This window comes from Pelobates fuscus, chromosome 1 (genome assembly GCF_036172605.1).
Source record: "Pelobates fuscus isolate aPelFus1 chromosome 1, aPelFus1.pri, whole genome shotgun sequence".
In the NCBI taxonomy this organism is placed as follows: Eukaryota; Metazoa; Chordata; class Amphibia; order Anura; family Pelobatidae; genus Pelobates; species Pelobates fuscus.
In genome coordinates, this window is record NC_086317.1 from 92517833 (window position 1) to 92530497 (window position 12665).

Here is a 12665-nt window from a genome sequence, read left to right on the forward strand (position 1 = left end):
TTGTAATATGTAAAAATAGACGCTTCAGAGAGCCGTGCTCCCTGCCACTTCCTAAGCCCCCCATGTCCTCCCTCACTCTATGGGGGTAAATATGACCCCAAAAATAGCATATGGGAGATTAAAACCGCTATGCAGCGCGTATGGGGCATGTCTACTAAACAGTGAGCGGCGGGTGGGGGCTCTGAATTACAATATTGAGGGGGGGAACCTTTTGTCCTCCCCGCTGGCCCCCACCCATGAGCGGCGGGAGGGGGCCCTAAATGAAAATGGGGGGGGTACCTCTTGTCCTCCCCTCGGCCCCTACCCACTGCTCCCTCGCCGTCCGCGGCCATTTTATTTTAAAAAATTTTTGGCGGATCCCCAATTAGTGTTCTGCGGAACACCAATTGGGAAACACTGCCCTAGATGCTGTGCCAGTCCAGCTAGAGTGCCAATGTTAGCAATATTTAAGCTGTTAATATTTTTTAATAACAGAGCATTTTTGTGACTGTGACACCAGTTGCCGATTATTTGGTCTCTTTGGACTTCTGCTGCTTCTGCCTTAAAAGTTCATATTTGCAGTTTTAATTATTGGCACTCTATTAGAGCTGACCCATGCTTCTAATTAGCAGTCAAGATTATGATATTTGCAGCTGCCTTTGTAATTGTGATTTACTTTTATTTTTCACCCTCGGTTTCCATTATTTTGTCCTCCTATTGTAGATGTGAATTGGTTGATGACGATAATAGCCACTAATAGCCTATCATTTACATTATCATTGCTGTCATTAATTCAGTAACAGCTCAAAAGGCTTTGGTGGAGATGGAGTTAAAGTATTGTCCTTTCCCCCTTTAAATGGGGTGAGCGGTGGGATGAACCAGTGGCTTATCCCTTGTACAGCATGTGATTTATATCTTGATTCATTATGGAACTTGGCAGCAAAAACACCAACAACCAAAATGGACAAAAGATTAGGGGGATGGAAAGGAGGCTGGATCCATTGACACAGACAAAATGTGCTCAGCTGCAGTCCATCACAGATCTTTATCTCAACACTGTGACCTTGCGCTCACTGATCTAACCTAATGTTATATAGAGCTGGCTCCACAGCTAGTTTGATAGGTCCAACCTTGTTTCTTTTAGACTTTCACAGCCTCAGGCACAGTTCTGTTCACATACATCCTTTGTGGCTTTATTTTTCTAACTCGTTCCAGCTTTTCTGATATTGCAGTTATTAAATCTGGAATTAATATACAATGCTTGAAATCAAACGTGCAGCTTAAACACATGTTTCTGTTACACTGAATTGCATATTGTAACATTCGCAAATCACATGCAGATAAGGAATTAATTTCCTTACCCTGATCCGACCTACAGAATTATTTTCCATCCTTTGATAGAAATAATGATTTTCAAATTGGCCGAACTGTGTTTCTGAGGACTGAAGGAAGAAGCTTTAGCTTTTCACAAAAAAACGTAATTCTACAAAGGGATGGCTAAGCTTCGCACCCTAGGGGCATTCCCGAGCAGTTTAGGAATTGTTGAGACGCCCAGTTCAAGAAAAAATGATTATCTACTTACCTAGTGGCACATGGGATTTTCACACTTCACATATTTGAATTTGTTAAATTGGGATGTAGATGGCCAACGCTGGTGGAAGATATGTAATGTCTGCCTGGCTTGCATGCCACATACACCATGTTTTGAGTACTTTGCTCATGTGCACTGCTTGATTAGGAAGATATGTAACATTATCCCAGTTATTCACTAAAGTGAGAAGTCAAGGTGAATTCAAAGTGAATAGCAAATTTAAGGTCAAACTGGCCAAATTCTGTTGGTTACGCTTTCCTATCAGCTACTCACTTTAGCGTAGCCGAATATGTTTTCAAGTGGTCATGGTGCCTGGAGTTTGTATATGCAGTGTTGTGCTCCATCAGTTCTCTATAACAAGGTCTCCTGACTAGCAGAAGCTTCCAGGAAATACTAATCTAAGTGGAGGGGCCCAAAAGGAGACATCACTAATAAACAATCATGACGAAAATATTGCAGCTGCAGCTGTCCAAAACACTTGGACATTTAAAAAATATTGCTTTTTTAAAACCTTATCATGCTTATTTACTAGAGAGTAAATTGTTGAGAATTCTAAATTAAATTACATTTTTATTCCAAAATAGTCGAAATTAAAGTGACACTATAGTCACCCAGACCACTTCATCTCAATGAAGTGGACTTGGTGCAGTGTCCCTGTCCTTTTAATCCTACGATATATATCAATTGTCTTTAGAAACTAAAGTTTACATCGCAGGGCTAGGTCTGTACGACAACTACTAGAGGCACTTACACGGCACTGACCGAGTAAGACCTGGTCACGTGATGCGAATGCCCAATAGGAAAGCATTGATCCACTAACCACACATGCTCATTGGGTTCCAAATGCTCCTCTATGAGAGGAGGTTTTGGATGATTACAGTGTTGGGAATACAGATTACAGTGTTCCCTTAAAGGACCACTCTAGGCACCCAGACCACTTCAGCTTAATGAAGTGGTCTGGGTGTCAGGTCCAGCTAGGGTTAACCCATTTTTTTTATAAACATAGCAGTTTCAGAGAAACTGCTATGTTTATAAATTGGTTAAGCCTTCCCCCTAATCCTCTAGTGGCTGTCTCATTGACAGCCGCTAGAGGCGCTTGTGTGATTCTCACTGTGAAAATCACAGTGAGCGCACGCAAGCGTCCATAGGAAAGCATTGATAATGCTTTCCTATGCGACCGGCTGAATGCGCGCGCAGCTCTTGCCGCGCGTGCGCATTCAGCCGACGGGGCGGAGAGGAGGAGGAGGAGGAGGAGAGCTCCCCGCCCAGCGCTGGAAAAAGGTAAGTTTTACTCCTTTTCCCCTTTCCAGAGCCGGGCGGGAGGGGGACCCTGAGGGTGTGGGCACCCTCAGGGCACTCTAGTGCCAGGAAAACGGGTATGTTTTCCTGGCACTAGAGTGGTCCTTTAAAAAGCTAGATTTTCCATATGGTTATATTGGCCTAAAAAAAAAGTTTTCTAGGTTATTCACTAAACTCCAAATTAAAATTGTAATGACAAAACTGATTTGAAGACTTTTCTCATCTTGGCTTTTTTATCCTCCGTTTTCACAATTAAGAGTGAATAACATTGCATGCGTTACAGTCTGTGTCAATGGAAAGCTTCGCTAATCGTTTAGCAAACTTGACATTCGTTTATAACTGTTATTCTGGTAAACAGTCACACTATAGATAATACATTTACATTCGCAAACTACTACAACATGACCTAAAACCAGCCCGGAATTCCTATGAATCGTGAAAAGTTTCAACCTATCACTTGAATTCCAAAACCTGTCAGCTATTTTCCGATGTGGTTGGCCCTAACAGTAAAGGGTTAAAGGTGGTTTCAAACAGTTTCCCCTGCAGCTGTGAATTTCTAATGATCTGCAGTAACCTCTTACTGCATGTAACCCCATCTGAGGGATTAATCAGGCCCCTCAGACTCCACGAAGGGGCAAGGAACCTCTATCTTTTCTTTTGCAACTTGTCACTCCCAATATTAATGTAGCCTTTTTGACCCCATTTTATTCACAGATGCCTTAATGTTTTTCTCTTGGTATTTTTCCCAAAATAAATCTTACGTTGGTTTTTTTTTTTTTTTTTGGTTTGTTTTTTTTTCTTTGCAGGAGACATGGTCAAGTGACTTGCTGCATTCTTAATTCTGCCAATTTATGTTTTTTTAGCTGCTTCTATTTTTTAAAAGTTTATTTTAAAAATGTCAATGTTCTTGTATGATAATTACATGTTTTATGCTTCGGGTTGCTAAAGATCTTTGTTAAAGATTCCAAGTTTTATTCCTGTCACCAAAACAACCGGATAAGCCATAAACATACTCTTTTCATTTCAATTGATTTGTCTTTGTTGAGGCGTCTGATAGAGTTTTATGCCTTGTTTTCCTTCAAATGGATAAACAGTCCTCTTGCTGCCAGGGAACAAGCAGATCTCTGGGATTTTGTGTCATGTGATTTCTTTCTGTTTTTTTTTTTCTTTAGTAGAGATGTTGTAGTTTTTATCTTCCCAGCTTATCCCTGCCAAAAAGAAAAATACATATTAAAAGAGAGCCATGACTTCTAGAAATTACATAATTGAATTAAACATTGACAATCCACATAAAAAAGGTTAACACAAGTTATGGTAATGTTCCAAGTTTCATAACCACTATAGAGATTGTGCCCTGGCACCATCACTCAAGCCATTTGTTGATTATTTGACAAATTACCTGGGGTGTTCCGGGCTCCCCTCTCTGCAGCCAGAAGCTCTCTGCTTTAAACGAAGTCAAGTTGAAGTACTTAATTCATTGACTGAGAGTGATCAACTGACGTTCTCAGCCAATAAGCTGGTTCTGCACTTTAAGGCTTAGCTCAGGAGAGCTAATTACTCCTAGCCTCAGATAGGACTGTAACAGGAAAGGCTGGGAGGGTGCCCGGTGGACCCTTGTTAAGAAGCCAAATTGTTAAATGTTTTGACTACTTACAATATAGGCCTCCCAACTGTTCCGATTTCTGGGGGACAGTCCTGATTTTTAGGTCTTGTCCCATCATTCCAACTTAGTTTCCTGGTGTCCTAATTTGGGATACCAGGGAACGGCCAGTAATTTGGATGGGCCTAACTTCCCTCTCACACTACAATAAAACTCTTCTGTAATCAATAATTCAATACTGTATACACCAGTTGTTCCCAAACTAGTACTCAAAATCTAACATTAGTCCAGGATTTATGTTTTTCTGTTTTCTGTTCCAATGGAGATTATGACAAAACCTGAACTGTTGCTGGCTGGGTCATGAGTACTGGTTTAGGAACCACTGGTCTAGCCAAATGAAACCTCTTACATATTGATTTACCAAATTTGGATACATATTGTCATCAATCTGTTCTCAGCACAATTCAAATATTCCTCCTCTCCATTTGGGCAGTTCGTATACCTTCTTTTAAATTACTCCATGGCTTGCCATAAAACACCACTACCTTACAATTAAAATCCCTCTTCACTGTATTTCCAAATATCATGCCCCTACTGTGATTTGGAACGGAGTTAGAAGCTTACCTGCAAAACTGTACCGTTTGCTATATCCCAAATATTCCAGAATGCTAGAGGACATGGCCCTGCTGGGTATCATTGTTATACAGACCATGACTAAGCACATGCAATTAAAACAAGCATTTTAAACTCAAAGTCTGGCACAGGCCACATAAACAAGGTTTAAGTTTATGTGGGCTGCAAAAAAAAAAATACCTTAAGTTTTCATTGAAACGTAGGTTTATTTTAAAAAGTACAGAAAAAAAAACAAAGCACCCCACCCCCCTCTACTTAATCCCAGTACCCCCATCTACTAAACCACAGCACCCCCCTCTACCACCCTGTGCCAGATCTGATCCTCCCACTGACACACACACATACTCACTGACAGACACATACTTGCTGACAGACACTCACTGACAGACATACACTCCTTCTCACTGACCGACAGACACACGCATATACATACTCACTGACAGGCACACACAGGCACACTGGCAGACGCAGACACACACACTGACAGGCACACACACATACTCACTGACAGACACACACATACTTGCTGACACACACACACTCGCTGACCGACAGACAGACACACACACATACTCACTGACAGACACACACATACTTGCTGACAAACACACACTCACTGACTGAAAGACACACACATGCTCACTGACACACTCACACACACACTCACACACTTACACATTCTTGCACACACATACTTTTCTTTATTGCTCCCTACCTTTTGGAGCCAATGTGGGGCCTCTCCCTGGGGTCCAGTGGGGATCTTTTATCTGCTCCTCACTGCTCCCTCGCGCGATTTAGTGACGCCGGGTGCCAGAATATGACGTCCTATTCCGGCGCCCGGCTTCACTACAGATGACGCGCGTGAGGAACAGGAACACTGAACTCCCTCGCTGGCTCTCCTCCCCAGCCGGGTAAGTTTTAGCAGAGTAGGCACCTGCAATATGGGGAAAGCAGGTGCTTACTCTGCTATAACACCAGCATGTACTAGCTGCTCGCTAGGCCGCAAAGATGGTCCTTGTGGGCCGCGAGTTTGACATGCCTGAATTAGAACATCTGGGATAATATGTAATTCAAACTTCTTAAAAGTCCTGGATCTGTTCAGACAATCTGATTTGGTTGCACCGTCCCATTTTGTTTTCTCTGGTGACCTGCTTCAGGTGATGCCGGAGGGAGCCCCTAAAAAAAAGCATAGCTCGGGCACATTTATTCCAGACCATTGTCCTGCATGTTTGCCCATGCAAAAGTGCTTCCACGGCAGTTTTGACTAAGTATTTAACCCCTTACGGACCAAGCTTCTGTAATAAAAGGGAATCATGACATGTCACACATGTCATGTGTCCTTAAGGAGTTTAAGGCATGGTTGGTTGGCTGACAATCTTGCATGTCAGAACATCTCTCATGGGTACCTTGCTGATGTGGTCATGCCCCCTATTGTGTGTCGGTAGTGATACACTTTTCATTACACTCTCTTTGTCCAGTGTTTGGTGGTAAAATAATGTAAACTGGAATCTGTGTATAAATACAATGTGGATATAGATATATATATATATATATACATAAAAGGCAGCTCAGATTGGTTGCAGAAAGTTATCTCTAAATATTTTATAGTTTAACATGCTTGGTTTGGAGTGAATGACAACTGACTATTTTAAAACTATACAACACCCCTGGTTTAAAGGTTAATACTATAAATGCTACTACTATCATGGTGGGTATAGTTGATTATGTTTCATACAGCTAAATCAATGTGCATTTCTTTCATTTTAGGGACCTTCCTGATGATCCCAATGTACAGTGGGACACCAATCTCCTATCTGATTTAATTATGAAACACATTAAAGACAAGAAGATTGATGCAGTAAGTTCTAATTATGAACACAACAAAGTGTGTATTATTCTTTCAGCATTTAATTCATTAAAATACAATATTTGACAGTAATGTGCACAGAACTGTAACACCCTGCTCTGAACTACTTTTGCATTTTAATTTCTTCTTAGTTTTCAATTTATTTTTTGTGCATTTACAGATTTGTACAAAATGTAAATAATCATTCTACTAACATTGCAATGACACTAGTTAAACTAATTAACAAAAATGGCAACAAAAAAAAAAATGCGATTCATAAGTTCCAAACCTGTTTAAGTAAAGAAACGTTAAAAGAATAAACTAAATATTAAGATATAATTTGCAAGTTAAAAAAATCAAAACATAATTTACCAATTTAATATAAACATTGACATTACTGCTAGAGTGATTGCACTCATATTATGTGCAATTATTACCCTTTTGTTTTTTCTCCATATATCCTCCTTTGCTAAACAGGTTTGAGATCCTTCTTATAAATATGAATTAGTCATTTCGTAACCTTATTACTGTTACCTCCCCCCCTTAAGACAAGTCAAGCGGGAAAAAAAATTAGAGCCTAATGAGACAAAGTGATAGAGCAGACATTTGATAAGGGGTGCCCACGAAGGCACGTTAGATTTATCTGCTAAGTTTAGCCATAGGAACATGCTTTACCCCTTCCTGCTACGATACTATAACCGATCCTAGTGATCAACTTCCACTAGTTGCCTCTTCCCACAGCACTTTTTTCTGATAATCTACTTGGGGACTTTAAGCGATTAGGCGACCTATATCTTAATAGACTCTGCCTAATAGAGGCAGTCCTACTTTGCATATTAGACTCTTTCTGCAGGAGAGTCTAGCTAACTGAGAAGACAACTGCCTTCCAGCTCTGTATATTTGTGGAATTGATATTTTTTTTTACTATTTAGTCCTTCTTTTTTTTTTTATACTATATCTCCTTCTGCTATTTAAGCAATCAGAGAAAAGTTTTTTCATTAACTTCTTTTGTGCTGTTTCAGCAATATTTACCAATCGTATATGGGCTGAATATCTCGGTCTTTGCTTGTTATTATTTTTTAGTTTACATATTATTATTTTTTGTATTTACTATTATTTTAACTAATATCCATTAAAAGTTAGGTTTTATATCTCTCCTATTTGTGACTACTATTTACTAGACTGCTATAACATTGCATTAGGAGACACACACTGGTAGTTTTTTTTTTTTCGTTTTTTTCTAATTTCTCCTTTTTACCTGTCTTAATACATTATGTCCCTATATATTTCTTTTGCTATGGGACTTATGTCCCTATATATTTATTTTGCTGTGAGAAAAATGGCCCTCACCATGCTGACTTTTTGCCTTTGAATTATTTTTGTCTTTCCTAAAGAGGCTGTTTGAGAGGGTGTGATGCTATCTCTCAGTGGACCAGAATTCTTGCAGTCAAACTAAATGATAATGCACTGCTTATCTTCATGTTTATAGAGAAGTTCCTGATTATCTTCTCCTTCACATTCTATCCTCTTCTAGTTTTCTATTCCTCTCTTCCCTCTTACCCTTTCAGTTACCTGCTGCTTGTCTCTATTTAATTTCACTACTTAGGTCTTGATCCTTTTTTTTTATATATATTTTTTATTCTTCCCTGCAAGGGGAACATCACATAGAATAAGCATAATATTTATGACTCGATTTCTGACCTTCTTTTGTGTCCTTTTCTTAAAATGACACTATAGTCACCAAACTGGTGCGTATAGTCAGTCCCTGCAGCCTGTTTGCTATAAACACTGCCTTTTCAGGCAGTGTTTACATTGCTCCCTAGGGACACCTACAGTGGCCACTCCTCAGCATCTCCACACTCTGCATGGAGATGCTGAACTTTCCCCATAGAGATGCATTGATTCAATGCATCTCTATAAGGAGATGCTGATTGGCTAAGCTGGCGTTTGGTCCTCCATGCTTAACAATCTGAGCTAATCCAATGCTTTTCCTATGGGAAAGCATTGGAATGGCTGAGATCATCAATTATGATGATGTCAGCCAAGTAGACGGAATGGGGCAGAGCCAGCGCCGACAGAGTGTAAATAAGCTGTTTTCTTAGCTTTTAGGATTTATTTATTTATTTACTGCTCCTAATACTCAGTTATACATCCTTGTTGCGCTTCAGTGATAGGGAATTTGGCAACACGATTTGCAATTCAGCCAAACTGAATGCAAAAGACAAGTCTACTATCTACCTACAAATACAGATTAACCATCAATGTCTGCCAACCTCACATGTTGATTAATGCAGTTATTGCTCCCTCTAGTGACAGGCACTTGGAAGATCATTGCATGAATGGTGGTGACTAAGTAAAAATGTTCAAATATGTTGCCTATATTTTAATGTGTAAAATGTAGTACAGTATTTAAAATGGGGGAAAGGTACAAAAACAAACAGAACACCCAATACTTGATTTGAAAATAGATAAATATCCTCTTTGATCATGTTTATCTCCTTAAGTAAAAAAACTAACAAAAAAAACAAAACACGAAAGATGCAGATGTCAAAAGTTATGTAACAGTAACACTCACATGGATAGCTACTTTAAATTATTACTAGTTATCATGTCTCACTCTCACTCAACAAAGGCGGTTTCCACTATACACATGTAGGGGACAAAAAAGACTGATTAAAAAAAAAAAAAAAACTAATTTGGCATTGAAAATATGAATATAATAAAAAGTATAAATGAGCCTTAAAACATTTTGAACTTTACACGAACCAGGCCACAAGATGGAACAGCGTTCTTACAATATATCGACAAATGGTGAAAAATGCTCTCTGGCAACTACAACTAACCTACTTAGAGGAACACTCTACGCAACTTAAACACTTTATATTGCTGAAATGTTTTATGTATGAAGAGTGTTTTTTTTGTTTGTTTTTTTTACAAAAAAGTGCAGATTTCAATAGAAATAATTTCATGGTGGGTATATCTACTAAATTGTAAAAAATAAATTTGTGGCTATAAGATGTGCTATTAAAGACCCCCATCATCATTTACATACTACTGAGATTAAAATGTTATTTTTTTTTACTTTCTGGTACAAGCATACACACTTTTATTTTCTTTCTCCTTTTTTTCTGCAGGTGGTCACATTTGATGAGGGAGGAGTGAGTGGCCATCCCAATCACATCGCTCTATACAACGCTTTAAGGTACAGCACATGTCATGTGTCACGTATCTTGAATCTCTGACTATGTTAAATATTTTAGATCAATAATGGTTAACCTTGGAACTTTAGATGACAGACATTTGCAGAGACTGCAGTCTGCTTACAATCCGTTCCTAAAATTGTACACTTACAGTTTGTATCAATTCATGATATAGGTTAAATTCTAGAACATTTGTAAGAGTTTTCCCATCTTTGTAACATATTTTTGTTACTGGCTTAACAGTAATATGAAGACATGCCTGATTTGCTAGCACGCCCCTTCTGTCCATTAAGCCAAAATTATGTCTACACAATCTAGTAGTCTAGCGCTCATCCTTCTCTCCAGACTATATACTGCAGTGACAAAATCAGTGTTATTTAAAGAACACACTCCAGTTTACACATATATGAAAAAAATACTTATTGGTCATCACCTTTAGAGTGTTTGCACAACGGTACACGCCATTCCCAATCAAAATATCAATGTATCCCGTTTAACATGGAGTTAAATTTAGTGATTCTGCATCTTATCTTTATAAATCTGACCGTGTGGAAGTACAAATCTTTTTTTTGTTTGTTTCTGACATTCTTATATAACCACTAGTTTTACCATGCCCTCGTTCTGAACTCTGTATCTGATTAAATCATTAACTTTACCCTCATAATACTCTGTGAAGCAATATTCCTGGTAATGATTGTCTGAATCACATGGTAATATCGAAGACTGATCATTGTGTTACATGCGTCACCATCTTCTATGAATCAAGTAACGTCAGTTGTTTTGAGGATTTAAAGAGATACAATTGTTTTATATTCTCAGGTATCCAGGTAACTATCAGGTGGTCTATTTTTCCTTACCATTTATTAAGTGGGAGTTAGTGGGAGTAGAAATCATACATTAGTATGAAAAAATACTTGTATTTCTGGTAGAATCAGGCAGGATTTGGTTGAACTTAAAAATGCAAGCTAAAGAAACTGGATCCTTTCATCCAAGGTTTGGTAGTTTATTACAGCACAGTAAAAAAACATAATAGCGAAGTCCTAATGATGTTTTGGGTACCTTTGTTTGATTTCACCTCATCACTTATATAAAAAAAAAAAACAGAGAATATGAAAACAGCAAAAGCTTGGAGAAACTCAGTAGCTTGCCCTTCAGTTAGTCAACAGATGTTTGCTCACTTTATTACAAAGGAAACCTATACCATTTACATATCAGACTGATTCCACCCATAATGGTAGTCCAGAACCGGAATGCTGGCAAGTTCCTTCTGGGTGAGAAATACAGCAACCCCGGATGATTGTTTCAGCAGCCACACCTATCCAATAAAGACAATGTGTATATTTATAAGCATTTACATATTGTATGTGACAGATTATCTCTTTAATTGGTAACAGCAACATTATAATGTGTGCAGTAAGGGAACCTAAAACAATAGATCCAGGGGTGTGTGGCTGCATATAAAAAAACACTCTAACCAATTACTAAACTATCTACAGGTGATACTCGAAAAATTAGAATATTGTGCAAAAGTTCATTTATTTCAGTAATGCAACATAAAAGGGGAAACTAATATATGAGAGAGACGCATTACATGCAAAGCAAGATAGTTCAAGCCGTGATTTGTCATAAGTGCGATGATTATGGCTTACAGCTCATGAAAACCCCAAATCCACAATCTCCGTAAATTAGAATATTACATGCAATCAATAAAACAAGGAGTGTACATAGAACAATATCAGACCCCCTGAAAAGTATAAGCATGCACATGGACTCAGTACTTTGTTTGGGCCCCTTTTGCAGCAATTACTGCCTCAATGCGGTGTGGCATGGAAGTTATCAGCCTGTGGCACTGCTGAGGTGTTATGGAAGACCAGGATGCTTCAATTGTGGCGTTCAGCTCTTCTGCATTGTTCGGTCTCAAGTCATAGATTCTCTATGGGGTTCAGGTCAGGCGAGTTTGCTGGCCAATCAAGCACAGTCATTGAACCAGGCTTTGGTGCTTTTGGCAGTGTGGGTCCTGCTGGAAAATGAAGTCAGCCTCCCCATAAAGTTCGTCTGCGGAAGGAAGCATGAAGTGCTCCAAAATATCCTGGTAGACGGCTGTGTTGACCCTGAATTTAATGAAGCAAAGTGGACCAACACCCGCAGATGACATGGCTCCCCAAATCAACACAGACTGTGGAAACGTTACACTGGACTTCAAGCATCTTGCAGTGTGTGCCTCTCCATTCTTCCTCCAGACTCTGGGTCCTTGGTTTCCAAATGAGATGTAAAAGTTGCTCTCATCAGAAAAGAGGACTTTGGGCCACTGAGCATCAGACCAGGTCTGTTTTTCTTTAGACCAGGTAAGACGCTTCTGACATTGTTTGTTTGTTGTTCAGGAGAGGCTTGACAAGAGGAATACGACATCTGAAGCCCATGTCCAGGATCCGTCTGTGTGTGGTGGCTCTTGATGCACTGACTCCAGCCTCAGTCCACTCCTTGTGAAAGTCCCCAACACTTTTGAATGGCCTTTTC

The 12665-nt window shown here is 39.2% G+C and overlaps 1 protein-coding gene across 1 annotated transcript in view; it reads left to right on the forward strand.

Moving 5' to 3' along the window:
- Nucleotides 1-12665, forward strand: part of PIGL (phosphatidylinositol glycan anchor biosynthesis class L) — a 160535-nt gene that overhangs the window by 140427 nt on the left and 7443 nt on the right. The window contains exons 3-4 of the mRNA XM_063450060.1: nucleotides 6870-6960; nucleotides 10083-10150. Of these exons, the coding sequence (XP_063306130.1) occupies nucleotides 6870-6960; nucleotides 10083-10150 (159 nt within the window). The remainder of the gene's footprint in view (nucleotides 1-6869; nucleotides 6961-10082; nucleotides 10151-12665) is intronic.